The 21,084-nt window shown below is 39.2% G+C and overlaps 1 protein-coding gene across 2 annotated transcripts in view; it reads right to left on the bottom strand.

Moving 5' to 3' along the window:
• Nucleotides 1–21,084, bottom strand: part of NYAP2 (neuronal tyrosine-phosphorylated phosphoinositide-3-kinase adaptor 2) — a 165,853-nt gene that overhangs the window by 104,572 nt on the left and 40,197 nt on the right. For both annotated transcript variants that reach the window (XM_057551589.1, XM_057551590.1), the window contains exon 3: nucleotides 1,939–3,033. In XM_057551589.1, coding sequence (XP_057407572.1) covers nucleotides 1,939–3,033 — 1,095 coding nt within the window. The remainder of the gene's footprint in view (nucleotides 1–1,938; nucleotides 3,034–21,084) is intronic.

Genomic DNA, 21,084 nt, shown 5'->3' with positions numbered 1-21,084 from the left:
GATGAAACTTCTACTAATTTCATACTAACCATTACGTATTTTGAGAGTAAAATCTTTTCCTTTATTTTTTTTCAACTTTTCCCAAAAACCTTACTCGATCTGAGTTTAAACCAAATCAATCGTATGGAAAAAACTTTCAATTTTAATAAATTGTCTAGATCAGAGTTTCCCATACTTGACGCTATTGACATTGTGGATGAGATAATCCTTTTTTTTCTGTTCTTTGCTTTTTTTTTTTTTTAATTTTTGTAGCAGGTTGTCCTGTGCATTGTAGGCTGTTGAGGAGCATCTCTGGTCTCTACCCACTTGATGTCAGTAGCACCCCCAGTTGTGACAACCAAAGATATCTCCAGATACTGCTGAATGTCCCTGGGGGCAAAATCACCCCAGCTGAGAACCACCACTCTAGAAATAGGAGGTTCCTAGTTTTAATTCAATTTTTAAAATAATTTAAAAAATATTTTAGTGTATTCATGTATGTATTTAATTCGAGATATGTCTAAAATATGAGAAGTTTTTGCCTTTCAGTCAGGTAAATGAAATGTTTTTATTGGGGAGGGAGGGAGTAGAATTATTTAAGTGGTTAATGCTTTCATAAATCTCTCTGGTTAAAGAGAAAAAAAGACAAGATAAATGGCTTTTAACTACCAATGAATATTAATTATCTAAGGAGTGTCATCATCATCTTCCTCAGACATGTTGAAGAGTTCTTTTCCTTTAAAGAAGGTACTCAGTGTAACTGTATGAGTAGAATAATAAAATCCTGTGGTGGGATCATTTGAGATGTAAGTGATTAATTTTCAGCTTAGGTGCCCTAAGGCATTTTTAAATAAAAGAAAGCAGTGTAATTTAATGAAATGAACATTGAGAAAACTGGGATCTGTTTTGACTTTACAATATCATTAGGCAGTGATTTGGGGCTCACAAAAGGATTAGCCATTCAGATAGAGACATTCCCTGGCCTTTGAAATTCAGGGGTACATATAATGTTCCCCTCCTATTTATGACTTAGTGATCTTTCTGTAATTTACATATTGATGGATATAGGAAGAGTACCATGGGAATAAGATGCTAATTACCAACGGTTTTAAAAGGGAAATAGTGAGCCTATTCTAGTTTAGCAGAAAGGTAAGAATGTAACAACATGAAGTATGTGGAGAGAATCATTCATTGTTTTTTAAAAAAGTAATGATTCTATTCGAATTGCTTTCTTTGCAGCAAAGGCTTTCTAATACAGATTTGCTCAAGCAGGCTTTTAATGCAAGATAATTTTAACACTTAACCAATTCCATGTTTGAATGTATAATTTCCCCCCCAAATTGAGACGTGTACCTAAAAATTTTATAGTGATCTGTTTTCTTTGTTAGTTTCCCAGAGCCCCTGAAGAATTTAGATCTTACACTTTATTTTAAATTTAAAACTGATTCTTTTTAATATGTTATATTGTGCAGACCATCACTTTTAGTTCTCTCAGAATGTACTATTTCCTTTTTTTTTTTTTTTTTTTGGTGTCTTAAAAGTATGACACAAATTTATTACTTTACAATTCTAGAAGGCAGAAGTCTGAAATGGGTTTCACTTGCCTAAAATGAAGCCTGTAGGCCGGGCTGCCATTCGTTCTGAAGGCTCTAGGGGAGAATTTGTTCCTTCGACTATTCAATCTTCTAGAGGTTTCCTGATTTCTTGGCTCATGGCCCCCTCGTCCATCTTCAAAACCAGGAGGGTAGCATCTTCAACCCTCTGACTCAGACTGCCCTGCCTCTGTCTTTTGCTTTTAAGGACCCATGAGAACGCACTATTTCCTTTGATATGGCGAAAGCAAAATCACACATCTTGAGACTTCAACTAAAAGGACCAAATATCACTACTACGTGCCTTATCTGTACATCACGGGGTTCACTGCCCTCAAGTCACAAAGGAAAGCGTCTGTGCACTTACTTTCGGCAGGTTCTTTAGGGCGGCGGCCGCTGGACGACTTCCTCAGCAGGCTGCGTCCCGAGGTAAAGAGGCTGGTTAGTTCTTCCAAAGGACTCGTGGGCGTTCTGGACCGGGAGCCGCTCGGAGCCGACCCGTAGGTACTGACCGAGGCATTGACCATCTTGCTCCCATCTTGCGACACCGGTCTGGGGGTCAAATGAGGCACTGATGGAGAGCTCCTGGAGAGGCTGCCTGAATGCACGGCGTCGTAGGGCGGGGGCCTTTTGAGGCTGAGCGGGGTCAGGGACCTGCCCATGCTGACGGGTGACGGTGAGGCGGAGTGACTTTTGGGGTAGCCGTGGGGAGACTGCGTTCGGTATAGAGTGGAAGGCGGGGGAGGGGATGAGGAGAGAACCGAGGCTGCAGGAACGGGTCCCAGGGCTCCGGCCTGGTCTTTCTCCAGTTTAGGGTGGCCGGAGGCCTGAGACGGCAAGGAGGATGGCGACGCCCCGGCCTGCTGTTTCATATAAGACACGTTTTCCAGCACAGGAAGCTTTGTGACCTCCAGGGGGGTGAGCGGAGACTCGTCAGAGTTGGGGGAGCACTGCACAGGGGCCGGGGGGAACACCAGCAGCGGGGGTCTATGAGAAAGCAGGTTGGGAAAGGGCGGAGGGATGTCACAGAGCAAACCCTTTGGGGTACATGGCACTGAGGACTTGGCCAAGTCCAAGTCAGGCACCGTGGGAGTAGCACACTGCGAAGAACAACTGTGATGGTCAAGGTCAAACTTTGAGTCTTGGCCTAAGTCGTCAAAAATGGGGTATTTCATTTCTTCGTAGACGGCCTCACTCTGGTCGTCATCGTCTTTCTGGAAGTCTCTGAGGATGTTCCCCACCATCTCAATGTACACGGGTTCCTCCTCCTCGGGGTCCCCTGAGGGGCTGCTGACCTGGGAGAGGGAGGAGTCCCGAGGGAGTGAGGTCCTCCGGGGCACGTGCTTCTTGATATACGTTTCGTCAAAAGATGCGCTGAGCTGAGTGTCTGGATTCCGTTTTGGTTTTGGAGGAGGAACCTTCTTTGAATATTCATCACTGTGGGGTCTTGGTTTGGCTGACACTAAAAGAAGAAGGAGAAAAAAAAACACATAAAATAGATGAGTACAATAGGAAAGCTTTCAAATATGACTTTCAGGTGGATTTACTACTCTAAACATTTGAGGGGAGGGCTAATGCTTCGTTTCAAGCTGAAGACGTAGACTACAAATCCAACAAAAGTCAAACATTTCCATATTTAGAAAACTATGATGCAAGAACAGTAGTAATATGTATCTTCAAACTAATATAAATAATCCAACACTGATAAATGCATTAAGACCAGGACTTATTCATCCCTCTGTCTTAGAATTCCTAAATAGAAACTTCAGATGACACAATTGGATAAAAACAATCACACATTTTATAAAAATCAACTTCTAAGAATTCAGCAACAAAGAAACTTAGGGAAAAAAATCTAGAGTTTCTATTAGTACAAATGCTTACAAAAATACCATGGGGACTGAGCCCTTTAAATGATGTGGCTATTACACATGATCACATCTTGCTTTTATTTGGGATAAAAATGTTCCAGCCTGCTAGACTTAATCTCTGTCTTGGTTCAGATAAATAACTTTTATACAAATGGGTCTGATACTTCAGGGGAAATTGATGTGAACATTTTATGAGGCTAGACAAGTTAATCTCCAAATCTCCAGGTATTGTTGATTATGGTGTATTTGTCTGTTTTAGTTCATAAGATCTCTTATGATATCCCAAATGCTGTCTTGGAATGAATTTATTGCCCTGACACATCAGAACCCCCTAGACAGTTTTACAAGAGAATAATCCAGAGAATGATGTGTAAGCTTCAAGAATAACTTCTGGAAACTCACAACAGATATGCATACAAGTACACCCCACAGCCTACGGGAAGCCCCCCTTGTAATGGAACATAAACTTCTGACTCCATCTAGTAGGCTGGAACAGGCTGGCAATGTTTCTGTGACTGCAATCAATTGTTTAGCATGCAGGGAAAGTACTGGAGTCTTGATGTTATCTCATTATCTCATTGTGCTGATATATGATTACAATGAGTATCATTTTTATGCAATGTGGCAGAATGTAGTTGCTTGTGGTAAGTGGTAGCATATAATGTAAGTTGACGGTATAGCTTATAGGTGTACACCTATGAGAAAAGAACAGCCTTCTCTATAATTTGCAGCTTGAAGGGAGGGGAGGTCTCAAGGCACAAACCAGGAAACACCCCAAATTTTCTGGGTCTTTTTTTCAACTAGCAAAACTTATGACACAGGAGCTTTTCTAAAACTTACTATAGGAGAAGCAAGTGATTAAAGATTAGTTAGGTGGCTGCTTTATGCATCAATCATGCCTTCAGAGAAAGAGACCCCATCAAATATTCTAGCAGTGGCTATATCTTTTGCTTTTCTAGGTCATTCCTGCTTTCAAATATTCTGCTCTATTGTACCCATGATGATGGTTTCACTCACTACAGTCAAGCAGCTTGTTGAAGGGAAGTTTCTTAATGTATGTCGACTTTTCCTTAACTTACAATAGGAAAAAACTAGATGCCATTTTACAGGGGGATGATACAGCAGTAGAGCCTTTTAGTGTCAAAAGGGAAAAGCCTAGGGACATAATGGAATGAAAACTATCCGGATAATTCTTTAGGCAGGACCCAAAGTGACCAATAGCTCCTCTCTATATCTCCTACTGGTCATAAATTTTTATTGGTTTTGAAATCTACCATGCATGTTAATTTTCATATGATTCAAATAGGTCATCAGATTACATACAAAAATCAGAGCCCAAATAAAGTAAACCCATAAATTAATGAGTGAGATTGACTTAGAACTGGAGGGAGTTTGAAAGAGCCAGGACTTAGAACAAAAATCCATCCAGATTATTCTTCTGAAGCTTGTTTCCTGTCATGCTCCACCTCAGTGTGTCATCCTAGGCTAAGTAACTCACACTGTAGGAATATCTGCCACTGACTATTGAGTTCTAGGAGCTGGATGGTGTGTGAAGTAGCAAGGTGTTCTGTAAATGGAGAGTTAACCTAAAGCTAGGAATGAATGTGTGTCCATGAGATGGATAACTTCATTATATGCTTAAAATCATACTTAGAATAAGATTTTCATTTTTTTCAGGTTCCCAAATTATAATTCACTGCCTTTTTCTTTGACCCTTCCCTAAACATAGACTTGGGTTATTGTACGGACAGAAATAACAGGACAGGCAGAGCCCAAGCCTAGGTAGCAACACTGCATTGAGGGAAGACCATAACCCAGGATTCCCAGGAAGCTAGAGATCAGTGGTAGAGCTGAGAGTGACATGATATTCAGGGAAGCAGCAGCCTCTTCCCTGGAACCAACATCCCTCTTCCCACATAGATTAGAAGACGGCCTTTGGAATAGGCAAGACCAATGTTTGGGTTGCACTCAGAATATGCAACTTTGTTTGCCAAAAGATCAGAAAAAAATGAAATAAAGACCCGCCATATCTATGAAATGTGGAAGAAAGAAAAAGGCTCTATTCTAGAACACAACATAGTTAGAATTAAGGTAACTATTCATTATGAAGAAATTTCAAAAATTTATTTGTACTGTTAGGACAACTTCAGTACCAAACCAAGTACAGGTATTATCTGACAAGGGGCATTAAGTATAATATGTGACTCTTATGATGACTCTGAGGTAATCAAAATTGACAGTTGCTATGGACTGAACTGTGTCCCCTCCACAAATTCATATGTTGAAGTCCTAACCCCCAATGTGATGTTATTTGGAGGTAGATCCTTTGAGAGATAATTGGGTCATGAGGTCATGAGGGCTGGGTCCTCATGATGGATGAGATTAGTGCCCTTATAAGAGGAGTCACTGGGGTATCTTCGTTGTCTTATTCTCTCCACCCTGTGAGGACATAGTGAGAAGGTTGCCATCTGCAAGGCACAAAGAGAATTCTCACCAGAAACTGACTATGCTGGCACCTTGATCTTGGACTTCTGGCCTCAAGAACTATGAGAAAATAAATGTCTGTTGTTTAAGCCACCCAGCCTGTGGAATTTTGTTATGTCAGCTTGAGATGACATAGACAAGAGAATACTGATTGAGCCCTATGTAAAGACCCTATAAAGCTAACTCCTGAGCACCCACTTTTTCATCCTCTGGCACTGTAATACTTTAATAAGCTTTGCTACTTGAAGAATTAATTTAACTCTTTCCCAGTCTTTTAAATGTAACTCACACCTTCCCTTGCCCGATACCTCCTCACCCCCTGAAGCCACATCACAGAGAGCATATTACAGCTGAACACAGAGATGCTGATCCCAGGTGCACCCAAGAGCATCCTTCCACCACACTGCCTGTTATTCTGATTCTCCTTGATCTGATGCTCCAACTTCTGATTTGTGCCAAGGCACGTGTCATGCTATTTAATTAGACCCATTTTCTAGATGCTCTTTGTTTTCTGTTGTTGTTTGCTTTGGCATATAGACTCCCTGCTCCACTAGGTTTTGTAGGTTCTGCTGCCCACCATCAGAAGCAATTCTCCCGCCAACCTTGCCCAGCAAATCCTTCATTATCTGGGCAAGCTTCTTCCCTCTCCCCTTCCCTGTGTGGTGAAAAGAGCCAAATGCAGGCAGAGTCATATAATTCAAACACATTTTGTTTCCTGCTCCTCTTCCTTTGTATGAATCCAAATTTAAAATGAGAGAACTGAGGATTATTTAGTGAGTAAAGCAATAAGTAAATTACAGCCAATCAGGATGAATAAACAGATTCATTCCTTCAATATTGGGAGACTTTTCTTCCAGGCAATGTCTGGTTCCCATTCCACATCCTCCTTGCAATCTCATGGTTCTCTCTGAAAAGTCAGAGGAGGGAATAATTTCATCTCTAATGAACTGATTTGTCTCTGCATTTGGGACATTATCTGGGTTCACCTTATTCCATGTATTGAGTAAATATGAAATTTTGTTACAACTGTCATATCTGCTTTGTTTGTTTTTTGTTTACCCAAATAAGAAAAAGTCTGAAATTTTTAGCAACTTTGCCCCATGATTTATTCTAGTTTAACATCACCCTGGGGAATTAAAAATTAAGGAAAAAACTCATGTTTCAAAAGTTATTTCTTTAGAAGGTGCTTAAAAATAGTCTTGATCTACATACATAGATGCTCAACTACTGCTAATAAAAGACAGTAAAAATTGCATTCCAAATTTCAACACTTAACCAAATTCAACCACAATAAAAAGGTGATTTTTATTGCTCTTGAATGAATTTTAAATCATTACTAATAAGTCCAAAGATAGAAGCAATAATCTCTGTTCAGCTCCAGACACAAATTTCATGCTTAAAATAGTATAATGACAGTAGCATTGAATAAGCAGAAAGTGACATTTTTGAAATGAAATATCTGAGCACAAAGGTAATGCATGGCTTTCAGTCATGCCCAGATGATCTGTCTTTCAGAGTTAATTTTGGAAATCTGCCATGTCCCTTGTCAAGCTATTCTTCTGAAATAATATTTTCCATATTACAAAAAAAGTGTAATGTAAAACCAGGCTTTGGTGTCTGTAAATGTTCTTGACCCAAGAAGTGAAAAAAGAGACAACATCACAGGTGGGTATTTCCCCGATGGAAAGTCTCTTTGGTCACAGACTCCCAGAATTTGAAGGACTCTTAGAGATTATCCAACCCAAACTCCATATATCACTGATGAAGAAATACAAATGCCTTATCAACTACTTTAAAAAAAACCTCATAATGTCATTTCAATCTTTTATAACTTTTAAAACAAAGGAAAGAAATAAGGGGGGAAAGCTCTGTAATTCATTATTTTGTATATGACATAAAGTATCATTTTAAAAGGTCTTCTCACCCATGCTTATAGTGGTATTATCATATGGCCTGGTTATAGAGGTATACTTGAAGAGCTCTGGTTATAGAGATATACTTGAAGAGCTCTGGTTATAGAGATATATTTAAATAGGTAATTCAAACTGGGAAATTAGAGTCCAGTGAACAGAAGTAATGGCCACACTCTGTGATACTGAACTGGCTGATTCTAGAAGGTGAGAGACACATTTCCCACTTTCAGCAGAATTGTGCTCACAATAACTCTCTTTTCACAACTCACAATTCCAGAGGCTTGAGCAATATTTTTATTTTCAGTCACAAGCCCCATAATACCATCCACAAAATTCTTCCTTTCTTATTTTATTTTATTTTTTTAAATTAAGGTGTCTGTAAAGGGATGGAAGTTACAAATACCTTTAGTCTGTATACAGTGGGACCAAGAAAGTATGATAATGTGCAAAAAGGATCAGATTTGGAATTGTAGTATCTGTGCTGTAATACCATCCTGGATCTGCCAGCCATGAAAACACAGAATTCAGATCAAAGTGTGGATGGAAACAGTGTAAGACACGGAACTGGATCAAAACTATAGTCTTAAAGCTGAGTGGGACTGAAAGAGCCTTGGCTTAAATTAGATACAGGGCATTTCTTATGAACAAGAAGAGATGACTCGAAGGGCAGATTTAAGAGCTCAGAGAGCAAAACTAAGAACCACAGAAAACCAAAACTGGGGGAAGCTGGGCCCTAATCAATAAATTCTGCCCCCGAATAGGGAGAACTGGGCACATGTGCACAACTGGATTTCCGAATTGCTATGAACCAGTGACTTCTATGTGACTCCCCTCTCTCAAGCTCCTACTTTTTTGAACAAGACTGTACCCTGCAGTTTTCCTACTCCTGACCTGCCAGTCTATGTCTGGTTTTGTAGAGCAGATAAATTGTACTTTTAGTTCAAAGACCTTTGCGTATGAGGAATTTCACTCAACGTGCCACACAGGCATGATTTAGATGATGAAATCCTGGATTTCAAGCTGATGGTGTAATGCAATGAAACTTTTGGGCAATATTTGCCTGCTGGAAAGATTGGGACTTGAAGGCAAGTTGTGATAGACAGTCTTCCGAGATAGCCACCCTTAATTCCTTCCTTCCTTGTGTGTTTTCCACCTTTCAGTAGGTGGTCTATGTCCCTCTCTTCAAATCAGGGCAGGCCTTGTGACTTACCTTGACCAACAGAATGTGGCGGAAGTGATATTCTGAGTCTTGAATTTAAGAGAACTGATAGCTTTCACTTTCTCTATCTGAAAAGCCAATTGCCATGTAAAACCTCTTAGACCAAAAAGCTACGAAGAAACTCAACCTAGTTTTGCAAAGAGGCCACATGGAGGAGAAAGACAGCCCAGGCATGTGAGTAAAGCCTTGTTGGACCTTCTAACCCATCCTGCCTGCCAGTTGAATATGGCCAAATGAGAGACCCCCAACCAATGACACATAGAGTAGAAGAACTACCTATACAAGCCAACTCAACTCACCAAATAATAAGTAATAAATTGTTACTGCTTTAAGCCATAGCATTTTGGGTCGGTTTATTGCACAGCATCGATAACTGAAAAAAAAAATCCTAAAATTAATTTCCTGTTTTATGTAGCTATCTCATAGAAAATGCTATTGTTATTTTCACAGAACTAGGGTACAGTGTGCACCCTGAGGAAACAGAAAGCAGCCTACCAGAATAGGGAAATTAAAGAAGTAAGATTGCCTTCTGAGTATTACAAAATCACCACAGGATGATTCAGAGAAGAGATATAAAAAGAGATTACATACTTTCTGGTCAAAAAGACTGGATTGAAATCAGAGTGAAGGTATTAACATATGTAAAGGAAGAACAAACAGAGGGGATCTTTTTAGCCACAAGGATTATAAAACCAGGAAACTCACAGAGCAAAAGATGGTGGACCCTCACAGCAGTGCCCAGGGGATCTGGTCCTCTGTCATATCCCTGTGTGGGGATGGCCCCAGCACGCTGATAGAACCTAAAGCTTTGACCTATATGATTCTTACGAGTCATTCCTTCTCTAACTTCAGTTTCATCAAGAAAATTTTTAATAAGAGTGATTTCCAAAATATTATGCATATATTTCACATTAGAAACCAGCAAGGTGGAATTCTGGTTTCATACACTGCTATGATCTGAATGTTTGTGTCCTCCCCACCCCCAAATTCATATAATGGAATCTTAACATTCAATGTCATGGTGTTAGAAGGTGGGCCTTTGGGAGGTAATTAGTTCATGAGTGTGGAGCCCTCATGAAGGAGAATAATGGCCCTATGAAAGAGACCCTGCAGAGCTCCCCAGCCCCTTCTGCTATGTGAGGACATTGAAGAGGTCAGCAGTCTGCCGCCTGGAACCTGACCTGAACATGACCATGCTGGCAGCCTGATCGGTACTTCCAGCCTCCAGAACTGTGAAAAATCATTACTGTTGTTTACAGGTCTGCGGTGTTTTGTTATAGCAGCCTAAAGAGAGACATGTACCCATCTCTTTTGAGCTTGGCTACTTTGACATCTTGGTTATTCTAGACATCTAATGATGGAGTTTCTGAGTTTATAGATTAAAAGCCAATACTTTACCAGGGAAAATTCACCACAATAACACCATTGCATGGGAATCTGTCCAGACAGGCAGCCAGCATTCATAAAGAGACATGACTCACTCTATTTATATAGTTGATCACAAATATCCAATTTGATATTTCCATCCCAGGGAAATATCTTGTTTCCCAGTCTCCCCCTGCTCTAGTCATGGGATGCCCTTTAGACATAGCCCACTTGGAAAGAACAGAGAGTGGCTGTATTGCGGGCCTTTCCTTGGCTACACTACTGCAGCCTCTCAGACTCCACCTGCCATTCCAAACTTTACACAAGTTGAGAAGGAATAGAGAAAAGAACTGGAGGGAACGTATCCATCGGGGAGAGAGACCATTCTGCAGGGATGATCTCAGTCAGACAGGATGCTAAACTATTAGATTCCACAACTGACAAAAACTCTTTTCTTGATAAAACAGTAGTCAGGCTCTTGAACCTTCCTCTAGGCCTATCTATGCACTTCCCTGTAGAATCTACTATTTGTAATAATCCTGCCAAAGCCAGTTTACCCAGAAACCCCCACCCTCAATATCTCATCACCCTTGATATCTGATTGGGTTCCCCATCCTCCACCGTACTCCCAGTGATGTCTGATCATCCTGGCCTGTCTTCAGCAAGAATCCTCTTAGGTCAGTTTAGCCAGAAATCCCCCCTTACCCTTGTGTTTCCTCTTAGTAATTTTCCATCCAATGACTCCCACCCTGCTTCCTAGTTCTAATAATTCCCACTTGCCCCATACTGTATTTGGAATTGACCTCAGTTCTATACTGAGGTCTCTTTTCCCCTATTGCAATAGTCCTAAATAAAATCTAGTTTTACCATTTACTGTCCAGCTCTGGCTTTTGTTTGACATCCCTGAGTTATACATGGCTGGTTTCTTCCTAGCACTCAGATCTCAGCAAAAAAAAAAAGTCACTTCTTCAGAGACATCTTCCATGACCATCCAATCAGTACTTAATCACATTGGATATTTCTCTTGTTTGTTTCTCAGTTGGTTTATTATGTAAGCATAATGACTTAAATTTTTCAATTCTCTTTCTCATACATTCCTTCAGATATTCATCCTTCTTCCCTCCATTTTCAAAGTGTTTTAATGAAAGTTGATCTCCTTAGAGTTTTTAGGTGTACTTAATCTTAAAGACTAGTCTTATTTTTAAAAACAACCTAAATAAAACTCCATGTCTACATTACTACAGGTTCCCCAAACCAAAAACTCTCTTGGTTTTATCTATGCATACCAATCACCTCCACATAGTGGTCAATCAAATGATACTTAGGAAGGCCAAGTCAGAGAAAGTAATACATATATTTAAAACTTAGGCATAGCTGAGTTATTAAACCACTGGTTATAACTCTTTATCCCTTTGCCCAAATATTTTGAAGCCATCAGCTTTACAAGTTCACAGTAGCTATCACTTGCAGCATCACTACCTGCAGAGAAAGGAAGTAAGCAAATAAGTTAATTTCCTGAGCCTTGAAAGAAAAAAATGTGATAACAAAAAAGTAGCCATGGAAAATGCGTGATGCTGAGAACCCAACAGAAACTCAGTTAATTTAGATTCAACCCAGGAGGATACAATGTTAAAGAAAACTAAGTTGGGAGAAAAATCCGATGAATGGTTGGAACATTTTCCCCTGTCCATTGGGCAGTCAACTTTGTGGAAGCCAAATCCCTGCAGTTCCATAGATACAGTTTACTGAGGATTATCCTTTGTAAATCTGTTCTGGTTGAGATAGGAAGATAGAAATGTCTGTGATCTTTTAAAGTATCTGAGATCACAGAGGAAGCAGCATGAAATTACAGAACTATAAAACATTTCATTCAGTTTCACTGAAGTTGTGTAGATGTGTGCTAACATCTGTAATGAAAATATAGGAAGAAGAGGAAGAAGAAGGAGGAGGAGGAAGAGGAGGAAAAAAGAAGAAGGAAGAGAAGAAGAAGAATAGTTACCCTGTATCGAATGCATTTTTTGGTATCAGGCAACGTGTTTTGGGGAGACTATTTTATTTAATACCTACAACATCCCTAGGAAGTAATGCTATTATAAACCCTGTTTTATGGGCACTGAGATTACATTATAGAGAAATTAAATTACTTGCCCAAGTGGTAGAAACTGGCTTTGAACCCAGGTGATCTGACTCTAGTTGCCATACAGTCAAAGAATAATTTGCCTTTATAGATGATGATGCATTTTTGTTTTACAAATATATAGTTAAGGGGGTTTTAAACACTTTTAAAAAAAACAGTACCAATACTCTTTCATGAATCAGATTAGCCTGAACTCCAATTCCAATTTAGTAGTTGTATAACCTTGGGAAAGTCAACTCTAACCTTTGTAAGCCTCGTTGAACTCAACTGTTAAGTAACTGTAATGATACATGTTCTCAGGATGTTGTGAAGGTTTAAAAAGACACTGACCCGAAGTGTTTGGCATACTGCCTGGGTCATAGGAAGCGCTGAAAAAGTAAAGTCAATATCATTATCAATTATTATCAGTATTCATTAAAAATCTCTCTACGTTGGAAGATATGTAATGAGAGCGTACGCTTTCACGCATACTTCACATTTATTTAGCACTGAGCTATCAAAATTAATGGCCCCAGTGCCCGCGAGCCTACCAGTTCTGGGAAACTGTAAAATGAGTGATTGCCTAAATAAATATAGATTTTATGTTCATTGAACTATGAGATCAATATTTCAGTTTCCTTTGGTATTAGGGTTATATCTTATGTATAGCCACATAATAGAAGTGAATTTATTTTGGAAGATGTAATCCTTCCTTTAGAGATATATAGGCTTTGGAATTTTCTGGACATTACCATTTCGGTGTTGGCACTCTTAGCTTCTTTCCAGCTTAATTTTTTTAAAGATGTTTTTTCTTGAGTGAGTTTTAATTTAAAAATGCAATTAAAATCAAAGCAAAAGAGAAAATGTAGGATGGAAGTCACAGCATGTGTGTGGCAATGCCGAAAATTCAACAGATTAACACCTTTTATTCAAACTCTCCTTTTTCCAAACCACAGATATACCCTTTAGGTTTTGCAAAATGACATTAGGAGCTGTTTTCTGTGCTTCAAATTCAAGAAGAGTGTGACTAGATTCTAAAAAAAGAGAAAGAATATTTCTAAAAGATGAGGTGGCTCATCTCAAGAACATCCTATTGTTTGATGCTCTATGCATGTAATGAGCATGTAGATTGTATAATATTTATGTAATTGAGTTTGGGATATTATAGATATTCCATTATCCCTGTGTAGTCTACCCTCCATCTTTACAGACTGGGATTGGAAAAGGGAAAGGATTTATCTTTGTTTGTGTACAATTTTTATTTAACCCTGATGACCCTATAATTCTTTTTTAGCAAGTCCTTTGTACAAGTTCCATATTTACCTTTCTATAAATTCAAATGAGGAAAATGGTTCTATTTGGGACCAGATGGTATGACCCATACCAGAAGTTCATTGACCAGGAGGAACAGATACTGGTCTTTTTGGGTTCTGAATTCTTAAGGATCACTGAAAACACAGCACAAACTGAAGCAGCATTGGACAATGGGAGAGCGTAAGCCTTGACTTTCGGACCTGAGGTCCGAAATCAGCTTTGCTCTCTTATTTCTCCTATTATTTGGCAATTCTGTTCAATCCACAGTAATTTCAGAGCTGGGGTTCCAAACAGGCAGGCCAACAGTGGGCCATGGGAAGCAGCATCCCAGAGGAGACTTTAGCCTTCCTCATCTTGGATAAATTCATGGGCTATATGTGAATCTAGCCTTTTATTACTCAGACGGTATGACGACTGCCGTTTCAGTTTTAGATTTAGGTTTGTTATCTTTTCTTTACAATAAAGTCATCGGTTGACATGATTTCTGAACCTAAAATGTAAGAAAAGAGAGACATTATGGTTTGCCCAGTCTGTACCATTCTCAGATTATTGTCCTCAGATTATTCCCTGTGAGTCTTTTTTCTATCTCCAAGTCACATCTTAAACATCTAACTTAAATATCAGCTTGGATTTTAATCTACAAATTAAACTTCCACTCACAGTTGCTTTGCACAATAATAATGGGAATCTAAAGAAATGCTCTAATCCTAGTCTCAAAGTGTACTTTCAAACTCAAATTTGAATTTCTATGTGTGTGTACACATATACACCTATGTACGTGTGTATACATGCACATACATATACATACGTGTATGTATACATGTATATGCGTGTATACGTATATACATACATATATGTGTGTAAAACATATGTAGCATATATACATTTCTGAGTCTATCTATCTAGCTATTCCCTGTACACCCAGAAATGCCCTGCTTTGTGATAATGAAAATGCCTGATCAGATCCTTTACATATACAGCTGTAATTACTATAATCAATTAGCTCTGAACATGTCATGAACTCACTCCCCAAGCCCTGCTCAAAACCTGGCGATGATGACTCATAATCATTACAATCAATAAGACCTTCCTTCCACCACGTGGCTCAAATCTCTTGCTCCAGCCATAGTTTACAGTGCTTGTCCCTTTGAGAACTCGCTGCAGCCACTATGATTCAGTGATTCAGACCAAGACAACGATCCCCCGCCAAGGACTCACTACACCCAGAATGCCCTTCCCAGAACCTTCTCCAACCCTCGCCATCCCCTACTTCAAGTTTAAGTCTTGGTTTAATTTTCACCCAGGGACCTCTTTCCAGGAAATTCAATCTAAAAATAATCTCCCCTGGAACCCTCCTCTTTTTTGTGTCCTCATTTCTAGGTGCAAGTCTACTGATTGTTTAATATCCTCCTTCTTCCCTAGATAGGAAAATCATGTTTGTTTTCCTCACCTCTGAAGCCCCAGCTCCCAGCACAGTGCCTGTTTTAGAAGAGAATTAAAATTTCTGCAAAGTTACAAAGAAAAAGATGTAAACTTTCATAGTGCTCATTCATTCTAAATACTTTTTATTCATTTCACTTCAAAAATATTTTGCAATGAAGTAGATTAGCGGGTAGACCTTGTCTCATCATCAGACATCTTATCTGTGATCCATGTAGAAAGAACTAATCGTAGTATGAGAAGCAGCAAAAGCAGTCCCAATTAAAACAGGAGAAAAATGTGGTCCAAGTTTCTCCAAGCTAAGATGGTAATTTAGGTAGAGATAAGACAACTACAAAAGAGCTCAGGGCCGGGGGTGTGCAAGAGGGTAGATTACGTGAGGAGAAGTCAATCTTGAGCAAGGTTTGGGGTGGTGTCCTGGGTCACTCAGCAGGTACAAACTATATAGAACAAGCACACAGGGTAATTGGGAACAGTGCGGCTGCTTCCATTTCCTGGACTCTGAACGTTCTCAAGTAAATTTGCTCCTACGATGCTATTCAAATAGCACAAAGACCCAAACAGGGAGGACAAACTGTTCTCAGCCAATAGGAATGTCGGTGTTACCTTGGAGATAAGGATTCTTTGCAATCAAACCCATGTCCTAAAAACCTCCGACAATCACCCTAAAGTACACAGCACTTAGAGCAGAGAATAAGAGCTTTCCAGTGGGTATGCCGGCACGCTGCTTAAAACAATAACCAAAATTCCAGAGTCACGGAGATAACTGAGACATTGGACACATATGGTAAAAGCCCTTAGAATGAGCAGGAAGCCACATGCCCTGGATTTCTCAAAATTTTCCTATGTATTTCTGTGAACAGATTCGAAGGATAAGAATTGTTTTCCTCCTTTATGTATCATTTGTCACACACCCACACAAAGCCATAGCAGAAACTGTTCTTTCCCCCCACCGTGAATTTACCATTTAAAGGGGAAACAAAACACATATAATTTCTAAGGATTTACCAGCAAGTGAGACTCACAGCTGACAAAACAAGTAGGAAAAGCACCCGTAATCCAAATTGCTGTTCCCACTCTTTCCTGCCCCACCCTGTCTTCCAGGTCTTGCAGATTTCTGGTGAGTTTTTCATAACCCTCTAATCTTTTCACTAAACTCCAGTTAGGTCCAGAACATTTCAATGACAGGAAGCCAGACTTTAATTAAGTTATGTCTTTTGCATGATACGTTCACTGCCATGAATTTGGAGAAAGCCTGATCCAGACACAGAGCTGAATTAAAGGAAACAGATGAAAAGATGTGGTCCCTCAGTCCAGGACCCAGATGACTGGGGTGAGCAGTTCATGTAATATTTCTAAATAACGTAATGCATGCAACAAGAGAACAATGTATGCAGCCTACTAAAAGAGAAATATTGTTTTATTGTAAAGCAATTATACTCCAATAAAGATGTTTAAAAATTTTTTTTAAATAAAAAATATAAAAAACTGCTTACCACTAAAAAAAAAAAAAAAAAATGATCTTTATATTGCAGCTGTCTAGGTGAACTTTTACTGAGCTCCAGCTAACACCCTCTCCCTCACCCATGACAGCACTATCACAGTAAAACACAGTTGCCTCTGTGCTTGCCTGTGTCCGCCCCAGAATGTTCACTCCATGGGAGCCCTGACTGCCTTCATCGCCTTACATACCCAGCGTCTAGCCTAGGCTCTGGGACATAGCAGGAGCTTTAAGATATGTGTTGAATGAATGATTGTAATGATTCACAACTGGAGATGTTGTGGAGTCCTTACTCACTGTGTTTCGTAATGCCGTACATTAACCGACGCTTGTCTCTCTTTCCACCTTCTTTTCCTACCCGTGTCCTTCTTGCTCACCCCGCTCCTGCCACAATGGCGTCCTTCCTATTCCTAATTGCCAAGCATCTTCTGATCTTAGGACCTTCGTACTTGCTCTTCCCTCTGTCTGGGCTGTTCTTCCTCCAGATATCTGCAAGGTTTGCTCCATCACTTCATTTCAATTCTTCTCAAAGGGTTTTCTCTGACCTTTTTTATTTATTTATTTATAACTATTTTTTTATTGGAGGAATGATTTTTATTGGAGTAGAGTTGATTTACAATGTTGTGTTAGTTTCCGCTGTACAGCAAAGTGAATCAGCTATACATATACATATAACCATTCTGTTAGATTCTATTTCCATTTAGGTCATTACAGAGTATTGAGTAGAGGTCTCTGTGCCATATAGTTGGTCCTTATTAGTTCTCTATTCTATACATCTGAAAGAGGCATCCCCCGCCTCTTCACCCCCCTCACCACTGCTCACTTTCTTTGTATCTTCATAGTGCTTATCGTTAACTATCATCATATTATTTATTTATGTCTACTTGGCTTATTGTCTGCCTCCCCACCCTGAAACATAAACTTCATGATGGTAGAGACTGTTTCTAGGCACTGCTATATCCTCCAGGCTTGCAGAAGTGCTTGTCATCTACTAGGTGCACAAGAAATATTTGTTGAATCGGTAAATCATGAGAAGCCACAAAAAACCTGGGAAGGTACTTCTTTTGTAGCCTGCATCTCTCTCTGCCATCTCGAACTTCTGCAGCACATCTGTTCATAGAAGCTGAGCTGAAATGTGTAGACAGTTTTAAAAATAATAAAAAATAAGAAAGGATATTAGAAGGGATCAAACAAAAAACAACATGGATGATAATCATTTTTCCTGGCCCTTCCTCCACAAAATCCCCTAGTTTTGCTGAGCCGAGTTACACATGGAAAATTCTGAACACATCACAAGTCTCCTTCCAGTCCCGGCTTGCAAGAGTTTCTGTTCCAATTGAACAATTACACCCTCTAAAAATATGCCCAATTATCTGGCTATGAATGTAATATTTTATTGGTAGGAAAGATACCACTTAATTACCCAGATCCTATCCAAATTTTGCTATGATTATGGCCTTTTAAAAGGAACCACGCAGTTTTGGTGAGCAATTCAGCATCCTGTATCGAATGCCTTGGAAAGTGCATTTGCTGGAAGATTGCCCTTGTAGATATGGATCCCAAGGAAATATCCAGTCTTATATGAAAAGATACATACAAGAATCTATATGTAACACAGTGTTGTTTCTCTCGTAATAAGCTAGAAACAACATAAATATCCGACACAGTACTGTGCACCTAAATTATGAGAAATTATTGCTATATAATGAAGTACTTTGAAAATATAAAAATAATGTGATAATACGTCTATTGACATAGAAAGATGGTCATGTTTACAAAATTATATTTTTGTATATATTGCATACTGTATATTTTTCTTAGACTTGGGGGAGTATGGCTGTACATATATACATATGGAAAAACATATGTATATGTATATGTTTTTCCATATGTATATATTCATATCATAATCAGGTTTCACTTTTAAAATAATTATACTATCATAAAAATGGGGAGGAGAATTTTTTTTAAGTGTACGCTTTCAATTTATATCATGCATTTACAACAGGGCAATATCTTCCTCAAGGAGATAAACACTGGTTCTTGGGGCAGGAGCAAAATATCTTACTCTTTTTATATATAAAGCACAGATATACATACAGCACATCAACATATATAGAGTGTATCAGTGGTATTAAAATGTCACGGGATGGTGGTTGATGAGGAAGAATATATCTAGGAAGACTCCTTATAGAGGTCATAATGAGAAAATGGTTGAGAAACCCCAATTCTTTCCAATCCAAAATTTTTAATCATATGTTTATGTATCCTTTTCAGAAATATTAAAATTCCTTCCATTATTTTGCACATAATTACTCCTCCTTATTTCCAGTAAGTGCACATTTAAATCCAATCATAGTCACTGAGGAGAGGGCCCTACGTCAATTCATGAGGAGTTTCTGAAAAGAAGTAAAGGAATGAGGTTACTAGATCACTAATGGCAAAGAGCTTCAGCTTAGGAGAGTTAACTACAATACAGCCAGCCACTTTAGGAGTCTCGAAAGTGATCATTAGAAATATTTCTGCTTTTTCTAATTGAGGTCAGACAATGGGAAGCTTTCACTAATCCCTAGACATAACGCCTTTTTTTTTTTTTTTTGGCATTTGTACAATGTCTTCATTTAAGACCTTCCTTAAAAGCATCCTCTCAGTAATAAATGAGGGGTTGGCAAGCCTTTTCTCTACTGACACTCATATTTCAGAAAGTCAGGATTATGATTAGAGAATACAAGGCCCAAATCAGTCCCCAGAGCAAGAGCAGCTGAAATTAGAATTATCACCAGCGTTTCCTCCCAGGAACAATTTGGAATCCATCCAAAGGACAGAAGGGGATGATGCTGAAACATAAACAATGCGGGGGAGTGGGGAAAGACAGCCTCGACCTCCCAATATAATAAAAACAATTTCTCCAGCTGTCATAGAACAACCTCAAAGTGTGATTCAAATTCCAGTTACAAAAACCAAACAAGCAGGAGCTTTCCAGTAACATGTCACAAAGAGGTCTTGGTCAGAAGCTGAGTGGTGTCACAGTGCTAAGAAAACACTTTCATTAACCTTATGCATTCCCAGGAATCAGTAAAGAAGGGCTCTATCTGGGAAGGCTTCCCACATTCATGGACATCACTCATAAATTGCAAGCAAACCTGTGGTAGGGAGAGTCATGGCAGACCCAAAGATGCCTATGTGCTAAAATCTGGAAATGATGAATTAATGACCCCACACAACAAAGGGAACTTTGCAGATATGATTAAGGTTAAGGATTCTGAGATGAAGAGATTAGCCAGTAAGTGCATCTAATCTCACGAACCTTTAAAACAGCGGGCCTCTCCCCTGGCTGTGGTCAGAGGAAGCAATGTGATGACAGAAGTTGGTCAGAGAGATGTGTCACAAGTACTCAACAGCTATTACTTGCTTTGGAGATGGAGGAAGAGGGTCATAAACCAAGGACTTTATGTGGCCTCTAGAAACTGGAAAAGTCAAGGAAAGGAATAACTCCTTACAGCCTACAGAAAGGAATGCAGCCCTACTAACACCTTGATTTTGGCCCAGTGAGGCTCATGTCAGACTGAATTATCAGATAATGAATTCATGTTGTTTCAACCACTAGGTCTGTGGTATTTTGTTATAGCAGCAATAGGAAACTAATATGAAGCCAAGGGTGGAAATCTCAAATCCTAATTTTATTATTGAGATCACTAGTTCTTAATTAGAATCCAAAATACCTTGAGTGTTGGTGGAGAAAAGTTAGTCCTCCCTTCACTGTCAGATCATCCCCTTGGAGAATCACACACCATCAAACCAGTCAGCACCAAAAACAGTACAAAGGGCAAGAAAACCAGGGTAAGGAAGTAATATAAACTATGACCTTTGTTCGTTTTCCCCTGGATCTTTTAAATTAGTATGTTAATATATTAGGCAATATTATTCTACCGTATTTGCTCAACTGTGGCTTTGTTATAAAATAAAGGCCCTTCAAACAAGGTAATTCCACCTAATCTTAAAATAACTGAACAAATTATAGACCCGGCCAATCAGCCTAGCGTATTCTACTTGGCCCTTTTTGTGTTCACCCAACAACTTAAATATAATAAATGGATGGCAGGGGGAAAAAAGGAGATACTTTACAAGTTCTTTTGGTATGCTGACTCTGATTAGAATTGCATATTTGACTATAGCTTCATGGGCTGTTTTGTTTTCAACATTTTGTTCTCAGCTGAAATATTGAGAAGGTCATTTCGGACCACCCAAGTTGCTCATTGCCCCCACAAGTCATACTTCCCCATTTCCATT

The sequence above is a fragment of the Balaenoptera acutorostrata genome, chromosome 8 (assembly GCF_949987535.1).
Source record: "Balaenoptera acutorostrata chromosome 8, mBalAcu1.1, whole genome shotgun sequence".
NCBI lineage: Eukaryota > Metazoa > Chordata > Mammalia > Artiodactyla > Balaenopteridae > Balaenoptera > Balaenoptera acutorostrata.
This window is presented reverse-complemented; position numbering and strand designations above follow the sequence as displayed.